General features: G+C 53.4%; 1 protein-coding gene across 7 annotated transcripts; it reads left to right on the top strand.

Annotated features, from left to right (window-relative positions):
- The first annotated feature begins 82 nt into the window (after window positions 1–82).
- TMEM175 (transmembrane protein 175) lies at window positions 83–25,938 on the top strand. 7 transcript variants are annotated; one of them, XM_082389891.1, is made up of 10 exons: window positions 14,251–14,411; window positions 14,580–14,618; window positions 16,226–16,323; window positions 18,195–18,246; window positions 18,373–18,408; window positions 19,079–19,162; window positions 19,520–19,684; window positions 23,149–23,227; window positions 23,344–23,479; window positions 25,137–25,938. In XM_082389891.1, exons 1-10 carry the CDS (start codon window positions 14,259–14,261, stop codon window positions 25,792–25,794), a joined length of 1,500 nt encoding a protein of 499 aa, XP_082246017.1. In that variant the 5' UTR covers window positions 14,251–14,258; the 3' UTR covers window positions 25,795–25,938. The 7 variants fall into 7 exon arrangements, with proteins under 7 accessions (XP_082246014.1, XP_082246015.1, XP_082246016.1 ...); XM_082389888.1 differs by lacking the exons at window positions 14,251–14,411; window positions 14,580–14,618 and adding an exon at window positions 83–454; XM_082389890.1 differs by lacking the exons at window positions 14,251–14,411; window positions 14,580–14,618 and adding an exon at window positions 87–226.
- The last annotated feature ends 16 nt before the right edge of the window (window positions 25,939–25,954 follow it).

Here is a 25,954-nt window from a genome sequence, read left to right as displayed (position 1 = left end):
GGAGCGCGTCGCCGCCCGGAAGAGCGCCGGCGCCTCACTTCCGCCGCGCCAGCGGCCACGCATGCGCAGGTCGGGGTGCGGGGGGTGGGGGGGTTGGTGCGCGTGCGCGGTGCTGCCGGCCTCGGAAAGGATTTCGGGTGTCGCGCTAGCAGAGGGCTGCCCACGGGTGGTCTGGCCCCCGGCGCGGCGCTCAACCGTCCCCACGTGGCCGTTTCCGCGGAGGCTGGTGCTCGGGGGCTCCCGGGGCTGGGCCGCACGGCGGGAGGAGCGGGTCGTGTGCGCGGAGCGCCCGGGGTCCCGCAGTGTCCGTCTTTTTAACGAGTTGGTTGCTATTAAAAGACTGAAGAGCTTAATTTTAGAAACCGAGTTTTGTAGCTTCTGTAGAAAAGTCAGATCTGGCAGCATTGGACCCAGAATACCGCGTGTCCCCCATCACCTAGAGCTGCCCCCTCAGGTAAGACACCACCACTCGCCTGACCCCTTGGCTCGCTTGTGTGCCCGGCTGCTTCCTGTAGGTCCTGGTGTAGAGCGTTCATCCCCAAACTGAGAACTGGAGCTGAAAGCCCTAGGCAGCATCTTAACCCGCCTAGAATTTCAAGCTACTAAAAATCTCTTTCCAGACGGGCTAACGTGCGTTATCCTTATAATAAAGCAGCTGCGTTCATGCAGTGCTTTACTGCTTGCCGTATCCTTTTATAAGTGTTCGCCTTAATGATCCTCGATTATCTTGGAGAACGCACAGTATAGTTAATCCCGCACCCCACACCCCGCCTTTGGGTGCAAAATGTGCTCAGCAGTGTCATTACCTGGCCAGGTGGCCAGGGTCTTGTTGATACAGCTAGTGGTACAGCTAGAAGTCCACACAAGTTACGTGGCTTTTTCAGCCGGTGTGTTCGTCTGGTAAATGGAATACAAGGACTGGGGGCTCAGGAAAGAGCCCAGGCTGTATTTGGTTGTCCCTAGCATGTAGGTGGCAGTTGACTTGAAGAGCGCACCAAGGGGACACCGTAGTTAGAAAGACGGTACAGTCTTCAGAGGCGAGCAGCAGCCAGGGAAGCAGGAATAAAACTAAGAGAGCTTTATGTCACCGGGCCAAAGAAAGATGTTGGGGGGGGGGGTAATTAAAAGTGTGAAATGTCATTTAAAAGTAGGAAAAGTAGTAGAAGATGTATGTTGGATTTAGCAACAATGAGATCTTCGGTGACCTTGCCAAGAATAAATTGTTTCATTGGAAACTCTCCATTACCCTGAGTGGAAGAATAAAGAAATGGAGAGAGAGATGGTAAGTGGAGATAACTGAGTGAGTTTGGCTATGGAGAAGAAAGTGTGGGAGCTAGAGTTATACGATGGATGTCGAGAGGTTGCAGGATGGGAGATGGCTGAGCAGCCTCCAGCTGATGGGGGGGGCCAGTCAGTGTCTGCTGGGAAAGAAGGGACAGGTGCAAAGTGGTCCCCTAGAAGGTAGGAGGGAATGCCATCCAGAGCATAGGGAAGTGTTCACTTTGGATGTAAGAAAATCACTTTTCATCGTAAAAGGAACGGAGGTAGGTGGGTTGTAGTTGTAACTTTATGTGTTTATTGGACTGCAAGCAAAGGAATTCTCTGTTTTCTTCTGTTTTCACTGTGAATAAGGAGAAGAAAACACCTCCCGAAAATGGGAAGGGAGGTAAGAAAGCTAAGATTTGAGCAGTGTGGAAAAGATCTAAAATAGCTTTTGTGGAAAACCTAGTGAATAACTCACTAGAAAGCATAATGTAGTCCAGGGCTCATTTGAGTTTGGAGGCTATGGATTTATTCTGGTATGACCTACAGTTGGGTGGAGATTTTTAATAGTGTAATTACTTTGGAGACAAGAGTCTATTCAGACTTTGTATTTCGTACTGATGGAGCACTTTTTATAATGACACTGCACTAGGTGTTATAATAACACCATCTTAATCCAGATCTGTGTCTCCAGAACACACTTCCCTCCTGAACTCTTAGATATTAGTTCTTAGGTATCTCTCATATACATGAGATAGCTCATGTATACATGTCATATATATATGTCTAAAACTGAATTTATAGTCTTCATCGCCATATATACATGTCTAAAACTGAATTTATAGTCTTCATCGCCAAACCTGTCCCTTTGTAGTAAATTTCATAACAAAAGACTATAATCAGAAATTAAGAAGATTATTTTATAATGATGAAAGCGTAAATTCATGAAAAGACATAACAGTCCTAAACAGTTCTGCCCCTGGTAAGAAAGCTTTTAAATACATGAAGCAAAAACTAGCAGTAGTGCAAGGAGAGATAGACAAACCCACAATTGTAGTTGGAGATTTCAATACTTCTTTCTCAGATAATGATAGAACAAATACCCAGAAAATGACCAAGCGTATGGTAGAGTTGAGTGACACCAGCAACTTGATTTAATGGACATTTGTAGAATACACGTTATCAAATATATAAACAACATTTACCAAGATGAATCATATTCTGGGCAAATATGTTTTCTGACCACAATGGAATTAAGCTAGATATCAATAGCATATATCTGGAAAATCATCCAAATAATTTGAAAACTGACTGACTCACTTTTAAATTACCCATAGGTCAAAGGAGAAATCAAAAGGGAAATTAAAATTTTGAACTAAATGAAAATGCAGCATTTCACAATTTGTGGCTAAAACACTACTAGAAGATAGGTCTCAAATCATTCATCTTAATAAACTAGAAAAATAAGAGCAAATGAAACTCTAAGTACAAAAAGGGAAATAATAAATATCAGCAGAAATCAATGAAATAGAAGACAAAAACAATAGAGAAAATCAATGAAACCAAAAGCTGAGTCTTTGAGAAGATAAATAAAATAGAGAAATTTCTGGCCAGGTTGAACAAGGAAAAAAAAGGTTAACAATATCATGAATGAAGGTGATGACATCATTGCTAAAAGGGTAATCGGAAAACATGAACAACTTTATGCCAATAAATTCAACGACTTGTACTAAAGGAACAAATTCCTTGGAAGACAATACCAAAACTCGCTCCAGAAGAAGTAGATAACCTAGATAGCTCTATAACTATTAAAGCATTGAATTTGTAGTTAAAAACTTTTCCTAAAAGAAAATTCCATACCTAGATGGCTTTACTGGGAATTCTACCAAACTAAAGAAGAAATAATACCAATTCTATATAGATTCTTAAAATTGAAAGAAGGAAATATGAATGCCAGCTCATTCTATAAGGATAGCATTATTCTAATGCCGAACGTTGACATAGGCATTACAAGAAAAGAAAACGTTCCTCATGACAAAGATATAAAAATTCTTTTAAAACATTTTTTAGCAAACTGAATCCAATACTATATAAAAAGGATAATACAACATAACCAAGTGAGGTTCGTCTTAGGAATGCAAGTTGGCTTAGTATTAAAAAATGGATCAATGTAATTTACAGTATTACAGTGAAAAAGAAAACCAAATGGGTCATCTCAATAGACATAGAAAAAGCATTTGATGGGGACGTCCCTGGTGGTCCAGTGGTTGACTCCACACTACCACTCCAGGGAGCACGGGTTTGATCCCTGATGGGGTAACTAAGATCCCACATGCCGCGTGGCACAGCCGGAAAAAAAAAATTAAAAAAAAGAAAAAGCATTTGACAAAATCCAGCATCCATTCCCTGATTAAAAAAACAAAAACAAAAAACTGTCGGCAAACTAGGAATAAAATGAAAACGTCCTCAACATGATAAGGGCATCTATGAAAAACCTATAGCTGACCTATGGAATGATGAAAGACTGGATGTTTTTTTTCCCTCCAAGATTGGGAACAAGTATCTGGTCTCACCATTTCTATTCAACATTGTACTAGAAATTCTAGCCAATGTAATGAGGCAAGAAAAAGAAATTAAAAGCTTCCATATTGAAAAGGAATAAGGAAGATTGTTTATTTGACGATCACATGATCATCCATGTCAGAGTTTCCCAACCTTGGCACTACTGACATTGTGGACCAGATAATTCCTCATTGGAGTGGAGGGGTGGTGTTTCCAGTGCACTGTAGGATGTTTAGCAGCACCCCTACCTCTGCCCCCTGGATACTAGTACACACACCACTTGTCACAACCAAAAATGTCTCCAGGAGGGACTCCCCTGGTGGTTCAGTGGTTAAGACGTCGCCTTCTAATGCAGGGGGTGAGGGTTCGATCCCTGGTCGGGGAGCTAAGATCCCACATGACTCGCAGCCAAAAAACCAAAACATAAAACAGAAGCAATATTGGAACAAATTTAATAGACTTTAAAAATGGTCCACATCAAAAAAATCTTAGGAAAAATAATGTCTCCAGGCATTGCAAATGTCCCTTGAGGGGCAAAATTGCCCTCAGTTGAGAATCATTGTTCTCGGTAAAAAATCCATGGAAACTACAGAAAGAGCTACTAGAACTAGTGACTTTAGCAAGGTTGCAGGATACAAGGTTAATATGCAAAATAAATTAAAAGTTATTGCATGTTTCTAAATAACTAGCAACAAATATTGTAAGTTGAAATTAGAAAAAAAACATTATTTACAAGAGCATCAAAAGATACCAAATCTTTCGGATAAATCTGAAATAGATGTGCAAGAATTATAACTGAAAACTAAAAAGGTTTGCTCAGAGACACTAAAGACCTTAATAAGTGGAAAGATACACAGTATTCATTAATTTAGAAAATTCAGGATCATTAGGGCCTCAAATTAATCTATAGATTCAATGCCATTCCAATTAAAATCCCAGCAGACTTTTATTTTAATGGACACACTGATTTTAAAATTCATTTGGAACTGCAAAAGAGCGAGAATAGCCAAAGCAAGTTTGAACAAGGACAGATTTTTATGACTTACACTATCTAATTTCAGTAATCCAAATAGTACTCCAAATAGTGCTCCAAATAGTGTGGTGTTGGTATAAAGATATATAAGTAGATCAATGGAACAGAATAAAAAGTCCAGAAATTGGCCCATGAGTATAAATATGTTCAGTTGATTCTGAATAAGGAATAAAGGTAATTGGAGAAAGGATAGTCTTTTCAACAAACGATGCTGGAAGAATTGGATATCCATATGTTTAAAAAAAGAATGTTAATCCATACATTGCATCATATATGAAAAAACCCATAAAACTTCTAGAAAACAATCTGAGAATTTCCAATATGGCACCAAAGTACAATGCATAAAAAATAGATAAACGGGCTTCCCTGGTGGCGCAGTGGTTGAGAATCCGCCTGCCAATGCAGGGGACACGGGTTCCAGCCCTGGTCCAGGAAGATCCCACGTGCCGCGGAGCAACTAAGGCTGTGAGCCACAGCTACTGAGCCTGCATGCTGCAACTACTGAAGCCTGTGCGCCCGTGGTCCACAGCAAGAGAAGCCACTGCAATGAGAAGCCTGCGCACTGCAACGAAGAGTAGCCCCCACTCGCCGCAACTAGAGAAAGCCTGCATACAGCAACAAAGACCCAACACAGCCAAAAATAAATAAATAAAATAAATAAATTTAAAAATATAGATAAACAGGACTTCATCAAACTTAAGAACTTCAAAATACATTGTTGCAGATGTGCTTCAGTAGGTGAATGGATAAACTGTGGTGCATCTATAAAATGGAGTATTATTCAGTAATAAATAGAAATGAGCTACAAGCCGCAGAAAGACACAGAGGACCTTAGAAGCACATCACCAAGTGAGAGAAGCCAGTCTGAAAACGACACATACTGTTAGATTCCAACTGCATGACATTCTGGAAAAGGCAAGATTGGAGACAGTGGAAAGGTCCATGGTTGCTAGGGGTTTCGGGGGGGGAGGGAGGGATGAATAGGGGGAGCACAGGGGATTTTTAGGGCTGTGAAATCATTTTGTGTGGTGCTATAGTGGTGAATGCAAGTCATGCATTTGTCAACACCCATAGAACTACAACACAATGGTGTGTCAGTGTGTCGGTGTTGGCTCATTGACTGTGCCACACTAATGTAAGATGTTAATGGTGGGGGAAGGGGGGGGAATGAACGGGTATATGGGAGTTCTCTGTACTTTCCCTTCAATTATTCTGCAGACCTAAAACTGCTGAAAAAAAGTCTGTTGATTTAAATATATATGTGTGTGTATATATATACACAAATATATAAACATATATTTTTTTTTAACATGTTGAGAGAATGAAAAGACAGCCCATACTGGGAGAAAATATCTGATAATGGACTTGTATACGGAATATAATACATAATATATATTTATATATATGTATGTATGTAAAGAAAAGTACACAATCCCTGCATAATCTTCCCAATAATTTCCACACTCCTGAAGGAGCTTACAAGGCTCTTTGTGATTTAGTCCTGCCTTATACTTCAGGTACACCTCCCAATTTGAGCCTGTGCTCCAGCCTTATCAAACTCCTTGCACTTTGATGCACACCGAGCTCTCACTATTAGACACACACACATACACACAGAGTCATTATTTGTCTTTCAATAATCCTCACATCATTATTTGAGAATTAGAAGAAACAGGACATATAAAGTACTTGGAACAATGCTTAGTACTTAGTAAATGTTGGACAGATGTCACATATTGTTCTTATTGTCATTTTGTCATAAATATCTCCAGACAGCACTCTGGCATTTCCCATTCTGAGCTTTCCCAGACTGAGCCCGCCCAGGACACCTCTGCCCCACCGCACCCTGAGGCATAGCCAGCACCCTGGGTGATACTCTGCAGGGTCACGTGCCTTCAGTTACCTCCTCTCTGTTACAGGAATTTTCAACTTCTCCCTCTTCCTGCCGTCGGAATTTAAAAATTCTTCAGTCTCTTCCATCTTAAGAAAAATCATTTCTCAACTCCACTCTCCTCTGCCTTCAGTCTTATGTTCTTTCCTTCATCACCATGAGCCTTAAAAACTTGTGTGTGATGAAGGTTAGGTGTAGCTGACATGTTTTTGAACACTTATGTGCCAGGTGCTTTTTTTTTTAGCCGTGTAAAATGCACATAACAAAATTTACCGTCTTAGCCCTTTTTGAGTGCACAGTTCAGTGGCATTAAGTACATTCACATTGCTGTGCGGCCGTCACCATCATCCGTCCACAGAACTCTTCATCTTGCAAAGCTGAAACTCTGGTCCTATTAAGCAGTAACTCCCACCTCTCCCCCAGCTCCTGCCAACCACCCTTCTACTTTCTTTCTTTATGAATTTGACTCCTCTAGGGACCTCATGTAAGTGGGATCATACAGTATTTATCCTTTTGTGACTGGCTTATTTCACTTAGCATAGTGTCCTCAAGATTCAACCATGTCATAACATGTGAGAATTTCTTTCCTTTTTAAGGTTGGTTAATATTCCATTGTAGATGCAGATGCCACATTTTGTTCAGATGTTCATCTGTAGATGAGCACTGGGGTTGCTTCCACCTCTTGGCTATTGCAGACAATGCTGCTGTGATCATTGGTGTACAAATATCTCTTCGAGTTTCTGCTTTCCATTCCTTTGAGTATATACCCAGAAGTGGAATTGCTGGATCCTATGTTAATTCTCTGCTTAATTTTTTGAGGAACCTCCATACCGTTTTCCACAGCAGCCGTGCCATTTACATTCCCGCCCAGCAGTGCACAAAGGTTCCATTTTCTCCACATCCTCACCAAGAGTTGCTGTTGTCCATCATTTATTTGTATTATGGCGTTCCTGGAGGGTGACTGTCTCGTGGTTTTGATTTGCTTTTCCCTGACGCAACCCAATAATGTTGAACATCTTTTTATGTGCTTATTGGCTACTAGAATATCTTCTTTGGAGAAATGTCTTTTCACATCCTTTGCCCATTTTTTGAATTCGGTTGTCTTTTTACTGTTGAGTTGTAAGAGTTCTGTATATATTTTGGATGCTAGAGTCTTACTAGATACATGATTTGCAAATATTTTCTCCCATTCTATGGATTGTCTTTCACTTTCTTAATAGCATCCTTTGAAGCACAAAAGTTAAAATTTTGACGAACTCCAATTTATTTTTTGTTGTTGCTTGTGCTTTTGGTGTCATATTTAAGAACTCTTTGCCAAATGTGAGGCCACGAAGATTTTCTCCAATGTTTTAGCTCTTACATTTAGGTCTTTGATCCATTTTTAGTTAATTTTTGTATGTGGCATGAGGTAATATCCAAATTCATTCTTTCGCATGTGGATATCCAGTTGTCCCAGCAATATTTGTTGAAAAGACTATTCTTTCCCCATTGAATGGCTTTGACACCCTATTGCAAATCAGTTAACCGTAAATATAGTGGTTTACTTCTGAACTCTCAATTCTCTTCCATTGATCTATATATCTGTCTTTACGCCAATACTGCACTGACTTGATTACCATAGCTTTGCACTAAGTTTTGAAATTGAGAAGTGTGAGTCCTCAGCTTTGTTCTTTTTCAAGACTATTTTGGCTACTCCTTAAATAGCCAGGGGTTCCTTAAATTTCCGTATGAATTTTAGAGTCCGCTTGTAAATTTCTACATGGAAGGCAGCTGGAATTTTAATAGGGATTGCATTGAATATGTAGATCAATTTGGGAAGTATTGTCATGTTAACAATATTAAATTTTCTAATCCATGAATAGAGGATGTCTTTTCACTCTTTCAACAATGTTTTGTACTCCTTTTTTTAAAGATTATTTATTATTTATTTATTTATTTATTTATTTTATTTATTTTTGGCTGCATCAGGTCTTAGTTGCGGCATGTGGGATCTTCGTTGAGGCATGCAGGATATTTCCTTGTGGTGCACGGGCTCTTCGTTGTGGTGCACGGGCTTCTCTCTAGTTGTGGCATGTGGGTTTTCTCCTCTCTAGTTGTGGCGTGCAGGCTCCAGGGCACGTGGGCTCTGTAGTTGTGGCACGTGGGTTCCAGAGCATGTGGGCTCTGTAGTTTGTGGCACACGGGCTCTAGTTGAGGCGCGCGAGCTCAGTAGTTGTGGCACGCAAGCTTAGTTGCCCCGTGGCATGTGGGATCTTAGTTCCCTGACCAGGGATCGAACCCGCGTCCCCTGCATTGTAAGGCGGATTCTTTTTCACTGGACCACCAGGGGAGTCCCTGTACTCCTTTGTTAAATTTGTTCCTAAGTATTTTTGATGCTATTATAAATGTAATTGTTTTCTTAAATTTATTCTCAGATTGGTTATTGCTAGTAAATAGCAATGCAGTTGTTTTGTATATTGATCTTAACTCATTTATTAGTTCTAATAGTTTTCTTGTGTGGATTCCTTAGGATTTTCTATATACAGAATCACATCATCTGCATATAGAGATAGTTTTACTTCTTTCTTTCCAGGCTATATGCCTTCTGTTTCATTGTCTTGCATAGTTGCCATGGGTAGAACCCCGAGCAGTGTTGAATAGATGTGCTGAGAGCAGACATCCTCGTCTTGTCACTGATCTGAGGGGGGTAGTTTTCAGTCTTTCACCATTGAGTGCGATATTAGCCCTTTATCAGGTTGAGGAAATTTCCTTCCATTCCTATTTTGTTGAATAGTTTTTATCACGAAGAGGTGTTAGATTTTGTCAAATGCTTTTTCTGCATTTATTAAGATGATAGTTTTTGTCTTGTTTCTATTGATATGGTGTGTTCCAGTAATTGATTTTTTAATTTTAAACCAACCTTGCGTTCCTGGAATAAATCCCACTTAGCATGGTATATAATTCTTTTTATATGTTGCAGAATCCATTTGTTAACATTTTGTTGAGGATTTTTGTGTCTATATTTGATATTTACTGACTTTTTAAAAATAAAATTTAATTGAAAGAAACTTAAACATACAAAAAGTGTAGAAAGCAATATAATGGACATCTGTTTCCCCAGATTAACCCATGCCTAAAGAAACACATTACCTTTTGTCTTATTTTTGTCAGGATGGTCTTCTTTTCCCTTCGCCCCCTCCGCCTGCTCTTCTCGGCTCCTCTCTCTCCCTCCCTTCTGTAAAGTATTAAGTTTAGGGACTTCCCTGGTGCTCCAGCGGTTAAGAATCTGCCTTCCAATGCAGGGGACGCGGGTTCGATCCCCGGTCAGGGAACTAAGATCCCACATGCCATGGGACAACGAAGCCGGAGCGCTCTAGAGCCTGTGTGCCACAACTACTGAGCCCACGTGCCACAACTAGAGAGCCTGCACGCTGCAACGAGAGATCCCTCATGCCGCAGCTAAGACCTGACGCAGCCAAATAAATAAATAAATAAATATTTTTTTAAAAATTAAAAGAAAAAAGTATTAAGTTTAGTGCTGGCCAAGATGAGGAAGCCCCCTTCCGGCTGCCTCTCCCGCTGATTACAGGTAAAAACTCTGGACAAAATATTAAAAGAAAAAGTATGCAAAAGGCAATAGGTTGGAAAGGGCAGTCAAAACTTGAATCAGTGACCACACGTGTGAGTTTTCCATTTTTTCACTCTTCCTCCTCGTGGCTTTGACCCTAGGCCAGTTCCCAGTTGTGGGCCTGGGCAGTGAGGGCTGCTGTACCCCGTCTTTCTGCCTGTAGCAACTATGAAGGGGGCCCCAACAAGCAGGATTATGTGAGTGAGAGGCAAAGGAACTAGAATAATGCAAACAGTTTTGGAAAAAAAACAAAGTTGGAGGACTCTAGCAGATATCAAGACTTACTATGAAGCTGTAATCAAGGCAGTGTGAAACTGGCAAAGGATAAATGCATAATCAGTGGGACAGAATGGACACTCCCCAGATAGACCCACACAAATGTGGTCTGTTAGTTTTTGACCAAGGTGTGTGCAAAGGCAATTCAGTGGAGAAGGGACAGTCTTTTCAACAAGAAGTGTTGGAATAACCAGACGTCCATCTGCAAGAAAGGGAAACTTGACTATACTTTGTATGTTATATAAAAATTAACTCAAAATTGATCATAGACCAAAAGTAAAACCTCAAACTTTAAAACTTCTAAAAGAAAACAGAAAACCTTTGTGCTCTTGGGTTAAGCAAAGCAATGTTAGATATGACACCAAGAGAATGATCCGTAAATGAAAAGGTGGCGAGTTGGAATTCATCCAGATATAAAGATTTTTTTTGATGTGGACCATCTCCAAGGTCTCCGCTGAATTTGTCACAATGCTGCCCCTGCTTTACGTTTGGTTTCTTGGCCTTGAGTCACGCGGGATCCCAGCTCCCCGACCAGGGACTGAACCCGCACCCCTCGCATTGGAAGGTGAAGTCTCAACCACTGGACCGCCAGGGAAGTCCCGTCAGAGTTTAAAACTGACATTCTCCTGAAGACTGGTAAGAGAAGGACAGACAAGCCACATAACTGCGAGAAAATGCCTGCGAATTACATATCTAACAACGGACTTCTAACCACGATGTGGAAGAAACTCTCAAAATTCAGTAAGAATACAAATAACCCCTCAAAAGAGTGAACAAAAGATTCTAGCAGACACTTTGCCACAAAAGATGTACAGTTAAAAAGTAGGCACGTGAGAATACCCAGCTGGTCAATATGAAAGCGCAAATTAAACCACAGTGAGGTAGCGCATCTCTCAGCACAGCTATAATTAAAAATTCATTAAATTTTAAAAAGACCCTCCAAACCAAGTGCTGGCGAGGGTGGGGAGCAGATGCAGCCCTCACACACTGCGGGTGGGAATGCAGAGCGGTGCAGCTACTTCGGTAAATGGTTTGGCAGTTTCTTGTAAACTTGACACGTACTTACTAAATGACCCAGCAGACCCTTTCTGAGGTATTCGCCCAAGAGAAATAAAACAGGTTTACACAAATACCTGTGTGTAAATCTTTATAGTGGCTTTATTCTTAACTGCTAAAACCGTGAATGACCTGTTTCCCAACTGGTGGATGGATAAACAGGTACATTCATGCAGTACAATTAACTACACAGCAGTAAAAAACATGTTACTGATACTCCCCAGACATGGGTACATCTCAGATGCATTGTGCTAAGTAAAAGAAGCCAGACTCAAGAGGTTCTTTGGGGTACAAGTCCATTTATGGGACAATCTGGAAAAGGCAAAGTGACAGTAACAGAAAACACAAGCGGTGGCCAGGGTTTGGGTGGAGGAAGGCCTGCCCACAAAGGGACTGCTCGGGGACAGAACTGCTTTGTGACTGGGGCCATGGTTACACACCTTGTGCATTTGTCTAAATCTCAGTGCTGGGCACCAGAAGGAGTGATCCTTCCTGTGTGTAAACTTTACAAAGTGAATCCAGTGAGAGATAAATTAGAGATGCAGATGAGAGCTAGAGCCCCATCTTCACCCATCCTCCACCCCGCCCTGCCTGGGTCACTGCAGTGCTGTCCTGTTGGTGTTACTGTGCTCTTTCTTACTGGTGTATGTGTGTACATCAGTGGTGTGACACGATGTGTGTCTTTCTGCACTTGATCCATCCCTCTCAGCGTTGTGCCTCTGAGTTTTTGCATGTGGGTTGTTTCATCTGTTGTCATTTACTGTCTCAGTCTGCTCTGGCTGCCACAACAAAATGCCACAGACTGGGACCTTAGACAACAGGACTTTATTTCTCACAGTCCTGGAGGCTGGAAGCCCCAGATCAGGGTGGCAGCCAGTTCAGTTTCCCGTGAGGCCACGTCCTGGCCTGCAGACACACAGCAGAGGGAGGGAGCACGCTGGTCCCCTCCTATCAGGGCACCCATCCCACCCTGGGCCCCACCCTCCCGGCCTCCTCTAACCCTAGTCACCTCCAGAGGCCCCACCTTCTGTCCCATCCCCCGGGGTGGGGCTCGACATGCGACACGTGCATATTCGGGGCACAAACAGTCCACAGCCCTTGGTAGCAGCTCCCTTAGTGGTTAATAATGTGCCGCCTGTCAGTCAGTCAGAACGTGTGTGACTTTCATCGTCGAGGTGAACCGCTCCACGAGGCCCGCAGTCCCCACCTCGTGTGCGCCCTGGGGCTGGCCGCCTGGCGGTGGGCACCGCAGCCCTGCCCGGCTGCTCAGTGGTCTCCCGGTGGCTGAGGTGCCCTGCACTCCCTGCCAGCTTCTGCATCGCCTGCGCCCTCGCCGCCTCTTAACTCCCTGACTTGTGCGAAGCCGACTGTCCTCTCGTCGGTTTCCTTTGCGTTTCCCAGGCTGCCGAGTGTCTTACACGTGCGTCCGCACTTCGTTCTTCCTGCCCGGAAATCCCCGTGAGCCTCCTTTCTCCGCCCGGGGGGCGGGGCTCTGTCTTCGTCCTGTCCCGGGCGGCTCGCGTGCTCTTAGTTCTGACGCCCGGCTGCACCGCGGAGCGCCTCCTCGCTCTCGCTCTCGCTCGGGTTCCTGCCGCGTTGCCGGGGTCAGCAGTGTCCTCTGCAGGGGGAGACCAGGGCGCCCTTCCGCTTCCAGTCTTCCCTCTCGGGGGCTTCACCGCGCGGGCCACCCGTCCTGGAGGAGCCCTGGCATCCTGCGCTCTGGACCCGCCTCCTGCTCCTTCCCGGGCGCCTCGGCGCAGTCCTGCCCCCACGCCACCGCGGGGCGTCTCGTCCTCTCGGAGAGCCTTTGCGGGTGACTCCAGCCCCGACCTCTTTCCCGACCTCTCGATGCCGTCCCTCTGCCCAGGCACAGCTCCGTGGCAGAGAACGCGCTCCGCCTTCAGCAAGGAGCCTGGTGCCTCACCGGGGCCACGGCCTGCCCCCCTGGAGTTCCCGCTGCGGGGCCCCGACTCCGTTCCCGGGAGGCTCTGGCATCTCTTCCGCCCGGAGCCCCGTCAGCTGGCACCTCACTTGTCTTCCCAGCCCACCTCTGATACTGAGTTGCCCAGGGAGCTCTGCCATGGGGGGTTCGCTGGCGGGTGCCCGACCAGTCCCCCAGGCCGCCTGCCAACAGGAGGAGCGAGCGCGCCCTCCAGTGGGGCAGCAGCCGGGGCAGCTGGGGCAGCTGGCTTTCCACGCAGGGTCTTGATTCCCCCAAAGGTCGCATCATGGCTGTGACGCAGGGTGCAATGGGAGCAGGGACACGGCGGTGTCTGGTTGGGGTCAAGAGTGTCACGCCCAGCCCCGGAGCACCCACCATATGTGCCGTGTGCCTTCGCCTGCCTCTCCTGTCCCTAGAGGGGACACAGTCACAGGGTGTGTCTCCCAGGTCACAGGCCCCTCTTCTCGAAGGCTGCCTGGGAGAGGAGAACGGGGCAGAGGAAGCAGCGGCAGGGCCCCTCTGCCCAGCCCCGCCCAGCGGGTGGCTCCTCCTAGGGCCCCCTGCCCTGTGTCATGGCCCCCAGGAGCACCCCACGGACTCAGACCTGTGCTTCTTCCCAGGCTCCACCATGTCTGGGCCCCGGACCCCAGAGCCGGCCCCGGATGGGCAGGGAGCCTCCCCCCCGGGCTCACAGGACGAGGACATGGCCGACGGGACCCAGCACTCACATCGCATGCTCAGCTTCAGCGACGCGCTTCTGTCCATCATTGCCACCGTGATGGTCCGTGCGGGGCCCCACCCAGCACGGGCCCTGACCCGGGGCCCCGAGGCTGCTGGGGGTGGGGAGGAGCAGCCCACGACTGGCCTGAGTCCCCGGCACGTGGCATCCAGGGAGCAGTCAGTGCCCAGCCCAAGAAGTGTTCCTGGGTTCGTGTTGTGTCTGTTCTAGATCCTGCCTGTGACCCACACGGAGATCTCCCCGGAACAGGTACTTGGGACAGTCTGCAGTGTCTGGTGTGCGGGCGAGGGTCCAGGAGGCACAGGCCCCGAGCTCGAGGCCGGGCTCCGCTCGGGCGTACCTGGCTGGGAGGGCCAGGCCGTCCGCCGCGTCCCCCAGCGATGCCATCCAGCCCCGGTGCCCTCGCGCTGAGCCCTGAGAAAGGCAGGAGTGCCTGGAGGCTGGCGCGGACTGTGGCGGCCGGCGTCGCGGGGAAGCTCCCTGGGCTGTCTGTCCGTCACGCTGGCGTGCCCCTCAGAGCAGGTGCTTGGGGAGCAGAGGGTGGCCGGCCTGCCGGGCGTGGGCCTGCGCCATGAGCAGCGAGGTGAGTGGGAAACGAGGTTTTTCCATTGCTAGTCAGTTTGGAATATTTCCATTTTATAAGTAAAATAGCCACACATCGCAGCACCTCAGAAACCGGACGTGATTCCGGGAGACGTTCGGAGTTCGTGGGCGTGTGTGTGTGCGAGCACAGCTCTCTGGGCCCCTCACGTCGAGCACGGGTCACCTCTGGGCTCCAGGATGCGCAGTGCTGGCCCAGGACGTGTGGCCGTGGTCTGGCTGCAGCCCAACCAGCACACTTAGCCTGGACACTGCCGGGAGTCACCTGCGGGAGGTGATATCGCTACTTCTCGTAGGGTTTGGATGAGAATTAAACAGAAATGATGGTCGAGCCTGACCTTGGCAACTGGCACCTGGCGCGGTGAGCAAAGGGCCCCGTGCAGCTTCCTCTGCTCCGGGGTACCCCCTCCCCAAAGGGGGCCTGGGGGCTGCGCTCCGGCCAAGCTCAGGAAAGCCGTGTGCCCACCGGGGGCCTCGACGCTCTCCTGGCTGTGCCTGCTCCAGAACCTTCTGGGGCCCTCGGTGCCACCAGTCTCAGAACAGGGTGGTGGGTGTGCATGTGAGATGCGGGGGGTGATGGGATGCGCGGGCCTGGAGCTCCTTGCCTCTCTGCGGTCGGGGTCGTGACCTCCGTTGACCCACGAGAGGGCTCTGAGCCAGAAGGTTCCGCAGTGGCAGGGAGACTCCTTCAGGGAAGGCGCCGAGGACCCTCCTGACACGAAGGAGAAGGTTCATCAAGGCCAGAGGACCCAGGGATCTGGAAACGGTGCTGCTCGTGTGGTCTCAGACGACCAGCAGACACGGGCAAGGCACCGGTTTTGCATGTGGAGTTTTTGCTGACGAAGCTTAAACCCTCCCCCGGCCTGGGGGCCCAGCTTCCCGTGCAGCCCATCACCTGGCGTCCAGACACCGCGGCCCTCTCGCCAGGCCTCGCAGTTGCTTCGGGATCACTTACCCGGCGACGCCATGACTTCGTGTGGCTGCACGGCCTGTGGCCACCCCGCCGGGATCCTGGGAGAGGCTCGACGAATCCTCTCTGCCTCCAGAGCTGGCATTTCGGGGGGCCTGCCATGTTGGGAAGATGGGGAGCCTCCGGAGGGGCCTCAGGGACAGCCCGGGACTGAGACTGAGCCTTGGTGGGGGGAGGTGAGGGCTCCCAGGTGCTTCTCCGGCCCCCCGGGGCCTGGTGCCCGGGGGCGGGGCCGCCGGCTGCCGTGGGTGAATCTCCGTCTGATGCTGATGCTCTTCTGTTCCAGGAGTTTGACAAGAGTGTCCAGAAACTTCTAGCCACGAGGATCGCTGTGTACCTGATGACCTTCCTCATCGTGACCGCGGCCTGGGCGGCACATACGAGGTACGGGCAGGCTGGGGCCTGTTTCCCGGCTGGCAGCCACACTGTGGCTGGCTGGGTGTGTGCCCAGCAGGTGTGTCCTCGCCCTGGCTGAGGGTCAGGGTGGCAGTGGGGGTGCACTCAGTGCTGATGAGCTGTCCTTGGGGTGGATGGCAGCCCCGCCCTCCGGGGCTGAGTCACAAGGGGTCACGTTAGTGGGCTGCCTCTCCCCCTCCTCCTCCCTCCCCCTCCCCTCCTCCTCCCTCCCCCTCCCCTCCTCCTCCCTCCCCCTCCCCTCCTCCTCCCCTCCACCTCCCCTCCTCCTCCCCTCCCCCTCCCCTCCCCCTCTTCCTCCCCTCCCCCTCCCCTCCCCCTCCCCTCCTCCTCCCCTCCCCCTCCCCTCCCCCTCTTCCTCCCCTCCCCTCCCCCAGCCCTCCCTGCCGAGTCCTCCCCTCCCCCTCCCCTCCCCTCCCCTCCCCTCCCCTCCCCCTCCCCTCCCCTCCCCCTCTTCCTCCCCTCCCCCTCCCCTCCCCCTCCCCCCTTCCTCCCCTCCCCCCTTCCTCCCCTCCCCCTCTTCCTCCCCTCCCCCTCCCCTCCCCCTCTTCCTCCCCTCCCCCTCCCCTCCCCCTCTTCCTCCCCTCCCCCTCCCCTCCCCCTCTTCCTCCCCTCCCCCTCCCCCTCCCCCTCCCCCTCCCCTCCCCTCCCCCAGCCCTCCCTGCCGAGTCCTCCCTCAAGCCTCTGCTTTCTCCTCTGCACACTGCAGCAACAGGGCTTACACCCCAGGGCTGGGACGATGAATGGGGTGCCGGGTGCAGCACTGCTCGGGCCGCTGTGAGCCCGGGCAGGGCAAGGGCAGGGCTGTGGGCTGACCACCTCTGCTGCACTGTGACGCACATGCTGTGCACGGCCCCTCCGTCCTGGTCCCTGGACTCTGGTGAGGAGGGTGAGGCCTCGGGACACACGCTCCAGGGCCCAGGCTCTCTGTTAACGAGGAAAAGGTTCCTTAGGACCCAAGGGGGACAGGGCCCCAGAGCTGTGGGCGTCACCTGAGCCCCCGATGGGGTGGGAGGACCAGGAGGGCCCCCGGAGATGGGTGGGGATGGGCTGGGGTGCTGACATCTCGGTTACAAAATGCTCCCCGGCGGGTTGATGGGGATGCAGGAAGCCAGGAGCCTACAAGGCAGCGGCCCTCGGGTTAAAAGTGTCTCTGAACATTTATACACCACATACTTGTTTTCAGCAAAGTGGCTGTTGCTGGTGGGGACACGTGACCCTCTTTAAAGGCTTTCCTCTCCTGCCTCCTTGTTCACGGAAAGCAAGAGACCCAAGGGCTGGCGAGAGTCAGGGGGGCCACAGCCACCTCTGTCCAGTCCTGCCAGCGGCCGTGTGGGCCGCTGGCGTGGCCGGCTCGCCATTAGCCCCGCCCACCCTGCAGAGTGGACAGGGCCGCACGGGCCTCATTTGCGGGCTGTTCAGCGGAGCCCACCCCCCTCTGCCAGAGGTCCCGCCTTCTGAGAGCGGCACAGACCCGCCCTGGGTCTGGGGCTCGGCTGCCATCTCGGGGCCACAGCCCCTACCTCTGACTTTTAGAGAAGTGCCTGGCCCCTGAGGCCGCCTCCTGGCCGCCCTTGGCCCCTGGCCGGGTGCAGACCTCCCCAATGGGGGGAGAAGGCCACATCCTCGTGGGTCAGAACCCTGAGGGGACCGTGTGGGGGCCAGGGAGGGGCTGGGGCCTCGGGAGCTCTGCCTGCTTCCTGACTCCGTTTTCAGGCTTCTGTCCGCGTCTTCCCGTCTCGGTGTGAAACCGTCTCTGTTGTATGAGTGTCTGTATTTGATGCCGTTAGAACCATGTTTACTGACAGCATGACTTTTCCTGTTTTCCTTAAATTGTTGAGATTGTTCCAAGTTGTTGGGAAAATAGACGATACGCTTGCCCTGCTTAACCTGGTGAGTTTCTCCTTTGGTTTCTGCCTGTGCTCAGCTCCCCGGTGCCCCTGGGTGTGCGGGCTGGGACGCGCCCACTCCCAGGGCCCCGCACGCCGCCCTCAGCCCCTCTTCCTCCCTCCCTCCCAGGCCTGCATGATGACCATCACCTTCCTGCCGTTCACGGTGAGTCACAGGGATTTCCGCTCCCACTTCCACCTGGGGGTCCAGCCTGCCCTCCACTGGGCAGGAGGGCTCTGACCCTAAGATGCTCCCTTCTCAGAAGCTCTCAGACCACTGGGAGGTCCAGGGCCTGGACCACGGGGTTGCAGAGAGGAGAGAAGGTTCCGGGGGAAGGGGCGACCCTGGGTTTCCGGGCTGGATGGAGTGGGGAGGCTTCCAGGGCCCCAAGCAGGGCTCTCAGGGGCAGAGACACCAGCCTGGCCTCCGAGGGCGCAGTGAGGGGCGCCCTCTCCGTGCTCCCTAAGGCTCTCGGCTCCTGCCTGAACCCCAGAGCCCATGGCCTCCTGGCCGACCTGGGCTCGTCCCCAGCATGTGACCCCTCCATCTCCTCACCCCGCAGCTCCCTCTGATTCTGACAGAGAGCGGGGCTCTGGGTACGGAGCACATCGCAGAGAATTGGGGTCTGGGGAGTCTTTATGAATCTGATAAGCTTGCAGCTTTAAAGGCTTCAAGCGTTGGGTGGAATGGCTCTTGTGAGAGAGATGCCTCCAGGGCTCAGGCCGCTCCCACCCAAGACAGCTCTGCTGCTGACCAGGCAGAGCCCAGCTGACGCCCGGGGCTCACGGGCCCTGCGGCCCTGCGGGTCCTGATTCTGGGGGTTTTCTGGCTGCAGTTTTCCTTGATGGTGGCCTTCCCCGAGGTGCCTCTGGGCATTCTCCTGTTCTGTGTGTGTGTGATGGCCGTCGGGGCCGTGCAGGTAGGACACCGGCTCCCCGCCCCCACACCCCGTCCTCGTGGAGCAGGAGTTGTAGCGCGTGCCCGGGCCACCCGTGGTGGGAGCTGTGCAGACGCCACCCGCCACGCAGCGCCTGCCACGGGGCACCCGCGTGGGCTGCAGCAGGACAAAGCCAGAGACGCTCGGGGCCTGGGCTTCCTGTGCCGACGTGGAGAGAGAGTGAAATGGGGCCGCCGGCACCCTCGGGCGGGGCTCTCTGAGACCCACACCTGACCCCCAGAGCAGAGCGAGGGCTCCCGTCCGCTCCGCACCCCCAGAACGTCCTGCAGCGAGCCCCACCCGACCCTGCTGGCACCCTGCAGCCCGCCTCTCCCGCAGGCGCTGATCGTGGTCTACGCCTTCCACTTCCCCCACCTGCTGAGCCCCCAGATCGAGCGCTCGGCCCACCGGGCCCTCTACCGGCAGCACATCGTGGGCATCATTCTCCGGGGCCCGGCGCTGTGCTTGGCTGCGGCCGGCTTCTCCCTCTTCTTCTACCCAGTGGTGAGTCGGGGTGGGGGGCCCACCGGGGGGCTGCTCTGCAGGGAGGAGCCCGCGTGGGTGAACATGGCACACGCCCAGTGGGCCCGGGAGGCCATGCACCTTCTAAAGACGTGCCTGCGTAGGAACGTGAGCTGCCGGAAGAGAGAGAAAGTGAAGAGAGAAACTCCAGAGCAGGAGAGACTGGAGTGGAGAAGAGGGAGGTGCAGGCGTGGGTGGAGCTGGGCCAGGGCCGGGCGGACGCACCCCCAGCGTCCAGGGAGAGACGGCGGCCGCGCGGGCAGAGCCGGGCGGGACTCCATCCACGGTGCCCTCGAGCCTGCAGGTTGTGCTTTTTTTTTAAAATTTACTTATTTATTTTCTCCTTTTTATTGGAGTGTAGTTGCTTTACACTGTTGTGTTAGTTCCTGCTGTACAGCAAAGTGAATCAGCTCTGCATACACATGTATCCCCTCTTTTTTGGATTTTCTTCCCATTTAGGTCACCGCAGAGCATTGAGTAGGGTTCCCTGTAGGTTCTCGTTAGTTATCTATTTTATACATGGTATCAATAGTGTATACGGGGGTTCCGTCCTAGCCGAGCTGCAGGCGTTGAGCCGGCTGACACCCTGTGTTTAGCCCACAGCTGACTTGATAGGCATATTGTTCTGGTGGAGCTTCCATCATCCAGGAAGGAAGGTAAATCCTAACGAGCCGCCGTCTCAGAGCTGGTTGTAGAAGCTTGATGCACGGCTCCTGCCTTTACTTGAGCGTTAGTGAAGTAAAGTGAATCTTTAAACCCAAAGCATCATAAGACGTGTGAAAAAATGAATGGTTAACGTTACTTTAAACACCTAGTAAGTGTTTTAAGAGAATTCCAAGTTTAAAACAAACAGGATGGCAAGGCCTGCAGAGCCGCGCCCTGGAGGATGGAGCTGGGGGCTGGGGTCCAGTATCCAGGGCACCCCAGGTCAGGCCACGGGTGGGTAAAGGGGAGGGTGGACGCTGGTGTGTGAGGTGGGGGCTGGCCTCGGGCTTCTGCTCTGTCCCCTCGCCGTACAGTGGCTGCGCCTCTCGGGTGGGCCCCGCTCCTCTCGGGCGGGAGGGATGCTGCGGGGGCCCTCGGGGTCAGGCAGGGTGTCCCAGGGTGGGGCTGGCGAGGGGGCGGCATGGAGAGACGGCAGGGCAGGACTGAGGGGCCCGCTGCGTCCGGGCTTCCGGTGGGACAGCCCCTGCTGGCTCTGGGGACGAGGTCAGGGGCTGAGGGGCGGTGAGGGTCGTCGCATGGAGGACGGAGGGCACAGCTGGGATGTGGTGCGTGTGGCCTGGGTCAGGAGAAGCAGGCAGAGCTGAGGCCCGCGGGGGCCGTGCCCACTGGCCGGGCCTGGAGCAGGCAGACAGGGCCCAGCGCGGTGCCGGGGGCAGTGACGAGCCTGGGCAGTGGGCACACCCTCACGGGGTGGCAGTAGTGGGAGGCGGGCGCTGGGCCGCCACACTGGGGAGAGGAGGGTCCTCGGTGGGGCTGGGAGGTCTGCGGTCTCAGAGGGGGCGGTCGGTCGTTTCTCTGTGCTGCGTTTTTTGCCCCTTCCTCTCCATCCCTCCCCCTCCTTCCCCACAGTGGGGGTCTGACCCCTCGTCCCCTGTGAGACAAGGCATGTCAGAGCCTCCTGGCCCCCAGGCCCACCCCCTGCAGCCTCCCCACGAGCCCACGGCCATCGTTGCAGGCGTCCTCACCAGCCCCTTCCCTCATCTGGGACGCTGTGTGGGGCCCACCTTCCAGGGCCAGCCACTGCTCGCTGCCCTGGCCCGGGCCATCCTGACCTCCCTCTGGACCGCCCTCCTCCCGTGGTGACACTCGGGGCCCAGGGCCTCCCACGCCAGCGCCCTGTGCCTGCTGTTCCTCCAGACCTGGGCAGGTCCCCACGGCCATTTAGATCTCCCCCCGCCCCAGGACTCAGGTTCCCCCTCGGGCTGTTCTGTCCCCTCCTACCCCGCAGCGCACGTGCACACACACCACACGCGCCAATCCTGCATGGCCACCGTCGCCCCCCGGGGCCTCTGCGCTCACCTGCCAGGCACCTGGGACACTCCCCGCCTTGGTGTGTGTGTGTTGAGTGACGTGTATGGCGTGGTCTTCTGACATGTGGAGACCGGAGGTCGTAAGCAGAGCTGTGATGCTGGCTGCCCCCGTCTGTCCCCGAGGTGCCCGTTGTCTCCTGAGTCCCCTCACCAGGCCAGGTGCCAGGTGACCTTGAAGCATGACTGTGAAGGACGGGGTGGAAGCCCTTCACTGAGGGGGGCCACCGGCCGAGGAGCCTTCTGCGGCCACCTTGGGCCCGGGAGCATGCCTGGCCCGCCAGCCTCCCTGTTTAAAATAATTGGGTATCCGCGTAACAAAAAATTGACCGTTGTGACCATTTTATCTGCGGCGTGCAGCTCGGCGGCATTGACCGCTGACGTCGCCGTGCATCACCTCCCGCTGGTTCTGGGACTCTTCATCCCCCCCAGACAGGAACCCTGAACCCATGAGCAGCCACTCCCTGTCTCCCTACCCCTCAGTCCCGGGAAACTGCGAGTCTGCTTTCTGTCTGTAGGGATTTGCTTATTCTGGTTCCTTCATATAAATGGAATCATGAAATAGGAGGCTTCTACGTCTGGCTTCTTTCACTCGGCATGTTTTCAAGGTGCATCCACGTCGTCGGTGTCAGGATTCCCTTCCTTTTCATTAGCCGGTAGTGCCCCACCGCGTGGATGGGCCCCATCACCCACCCACGGACACTCGGTGGCTGCCGTGAGCATGGGTGCGCCCCTGCTTTCCGTGCTTTTGGGTGTGTGCCCAGAAGTGGACTTGCCGGGTCCTGTGGCAATTCCCCGTTTAGTTTCTGAGGAACCTCCACACTTCTCCAACAGCTGCGCCATTTACATTCCCACCGACGGCGCACAGGGCTCCAGCCGCCCGCCCCCCACCCACCCAACCCCCCTCCCCGCCCCCCCACCCCCGCCCCAGCCCAGCACAGCCGCTTCCTGTTCCCGCTGGGAGCGTCCCACGGTGTGCGCTGCTCTCCTCGTGGTTGTGACTGGCGTTTCCCCGAGTGTTAGTGGTGCTGAGCGCCTGCCCACACGTGTCGGGGCCGCGTCTCTCTTCTTCGGAGAAATGTCAGTCGAGGTCCGTGGCCCGTTTCTCAGTTGGCTTATCTGTCTCTCCGTCGTGGAGCTGTTGGGGCTCCTTATGAAGCCTGGATAGTAACCCTTTATCAGGCGTGTGGCCTGCAAACATCTCCGTCCTGTGCGATGTCTCTTCATCCCCCGGTGATGTTCTTCTGTGCACAGAAGGCTTCCATCTTGATGACGGATGATTCACCTGTTTCGTCTCCTCTTGCTCGAGCTGCAGTCCCTTCCGGGCGGGCGGCTTTGGGGTGGGACTCCTGGCTGGGCCCCTCGGTGAAGGCACCACGCGCCCTGACGTGCCCGGTGCCCTGTCTCGTGCAGTCGTACCTGCTGATGGCGACAGTCATCTTCCTGCCCTACGTCAGCAAGGCCGCCGGCTGGTGCAGAGCCAGGCTTGTGGGTAGGTGCCAGGCGGGGCTGGAGTGTGGGGCGCAGAGCACGGGCCAGGCAGGCGGCGTCCCCGCGGGGCCTCCTAGCTGGCCCGAGGCCCTGAGGGCTTGGCCGCCCCTCCCACAGGCCCCAGGGAGCCACCGGCTCGCAGCCTGGAGATCTTCACCTTCGACCTGCACGAGCCGCTCAGCAAGGAGCGGGTGGAGGCCTTCAGCGACGGGGTCTACGCCATTGTGGCCACGCTGCTCATCCTGGACATCTGGTGAGGACCCGCCGGGCCGAGACTCCTCCGCCAGCCCCACAAAGGCGCCGAGGTCCCCCGGCCCACCCTCCCCAAGGGGCTCCCACCTGAGAACCCACCTGAGAAGGGCCCGGTCCGCCTCCTTCCCAGGGCTGCCCACGCAGGGCGGGCAGCCCCCAGCCCCCCGCGTCCATCTCCTGCCCCGAGCCCGCCTCTTCCCTTCCCTGCTGCTCTTCTGCCCGGCCGGGCGGCCTCTGCAGTCTGTCACAGTTCCAGCCTTCGTTGCTGTAATTTTGTTTCTCAGTGTTTTATCTGCTGCTTTTTCGAGTCTTCCATCTTTTTTCTAAAGCCTTTTATTCCTCGGTCATACTTCAGCACATTCTTATTTCGTTAACGTTAAAATGCTCTGATTTTATGTTCTGTAACTGATCACCTAAGGTCTTTTTTTTTAATATAAATTTATTTATTTATTTATTTATGGCTGCGTTGGGTCTTCGTTGCTGCGCGCGGGTTTTCTCCAGTTGCGGCGAGCGGGGGCCACTCTTCATTGCGGTGCGCGGGCTTCTCATTGCGGTGGCTTCTCTTTGCAGAGCACGGGCTCCAGGCGCGCAGGCTTCAGTAGTTGCGGCACGTGGGCTCAGTGGTTGTGGCTCGCGGGCTCTAGAGCGCAGGCTCAGTAGTTGTGGCGCACGGGCTTAGTTGCTCTGCAGCATGTGGGATCTTCCCAGACCAGGGCTCGAACCCGTGTCCCCTGCATTGGCAGGCGGATTCTTAACCACTGCACCACCAGGGAAGTCCCTCACCTAAGGTCTTGATGCTCCTAAATTTCTCTTAGTAGCTTTTTCCTACTGTAATTTGTGAATTTTTACAAATTGGGAGCACATGTCCACTGGCACCAATCTCTGAGACGTAGACCTAAGGTTCTGGGGCGATCTGGCTTTGCTTCTGCCCTGCGGCCAGGGCCATGCTGGCTTGGGTCCCCTGCTGGCTTGGGTCCCCTGCTGGGTGGCAGCAAGGACCAGCTATGGCTGGGAACCCCCGGGGCGGGGGGGCGGTCAGGGTTCTTTCCTCCACCCAGAGCCACAGCCCCGAGAACCCAGGTGGGGATCCCCAGGAAGCCCCCAGCCCCACCAGCACGCATGCAGCTGCCATCGTGGGCACAGAGGTGTGTCTGGGCTGCGTGGCCGCAGGGCGGCAGCCCCATCACCTCGGTGGGGAGAAGCCTGGGCCGGATGTGCCTTAGAATCGCTCCTTACGATAAAGTTCTGCCCAGGAATCTGAGGACCTCGAAGGCAAAGGCCCTTCAGGTCTGTGGGACCGCTCCCGAAGTGGTCGGGCCGCTGCAGGACGGGGGACAGACCTCAGGAGCACCCACCCATGGGCGCCAGAGGGGCTGCGGGCTCAGGGCCCGTGCTGCTCACCAGCCCGGGGTCCGGCGGGCAGGGCTGCGGTCAGCCAAGAAAACACAGGCTGCAGTTGAATTTGAACTTCAGGTGAACGGCGCTGTGTGTGTGAACACAGATCCGCGGAATCTCAGTGTATGCCGTTCGTTCATCTGAAGTTCAAGTGTGCGGGGGGCCAGCAGCCCGCGCAGGGGCTGGGACAGGGTGGGGGCAGGCAGCCCGGAACGGACGCCCGAGGTGGGGCCGCTGCAGATGCTGTGTGTCTCACCCCTCAGTGAGGACAACGTCCCGGACTCCAAGGACGTGAAGGAGAAGTTCCACGGCAGCCTAGTGGCAGCGCTGGGTGCATCCGGGCCGCACTTCCTGGCCTACTTCGGCTCCTTCGCCACGGTGGGCCTGCTCTGGTTCGCCCATCACTCGCTCTTCCTGCACATCCGCAAGGCCACGCAGCCCATGGGGCTGCTCAACACGCTCTCGCTGGCCTTCGTGGGCGGCCTGCCCCTGGCCTACCAGCAGACGTCGGCCTTCGCGAGGCGGCCCCACGACGAGCTGGAGAGCGTACGAGTCAGCTGCGCCATCATCTTCTTCGCCAGCATCTTCCAGTTCGCCATCTGGACCACGGCGCTGCTGCAGGAGGGGGAGACGCTGCAGCCGTCAGCGCGGTTCGGGGGCCGGGAGCACGCGTTCATGTTCGCCAAGCTCGTGCTGTACCCCTGCGCCAGCCTGCTGGCCTTCACCTGCTCCTGCGTGCTGAGCAGGTTCAGCACGGCCATCTTCCACGCCATGCAGATCGCCGTGCCCTTCGCCTTCCTCGTGTCGCGGCTGCTGGTGCGCCTGGCGCTGGCCGGCCTGCGGGGCCTGCGGGGCCTGGCCCGGCCGGCGCCGGGGGCCGCGGACGACGCGCAGTCCCCGCTCCTCCCTGCTCCCTGCTAGCGTGGCCCCGGCCCCCGCCTGAGGTCCGAGTGTCCGGCGGGTGGCCCGGCCTCAGGTTTTGTCTTCCTTGTGAAGTTTCATGCTCTACTTCAGCCCCTCAGATTGTCTTCCACTGTTGCAGAGAAGAGTCTCGCAGGAGCGTCACTGTGTCCCACATGCC

Source organism: Balaenoptera borealis (assembly GCF_965194805.1).
Source record: "Balaenoptera borealis genome assembly, chromosome: 4".
NCBI lineage: Eukaryota > Metazoa > Chordata > Mammalia > Artiodactyla > Balaenopteridae > Balaenoptera > Balaenoptera borealis.
Note: the sequence above shows the minus strand (reverse complement) of the source record. Positions and strands in the feature narration are given on the sequence as shown.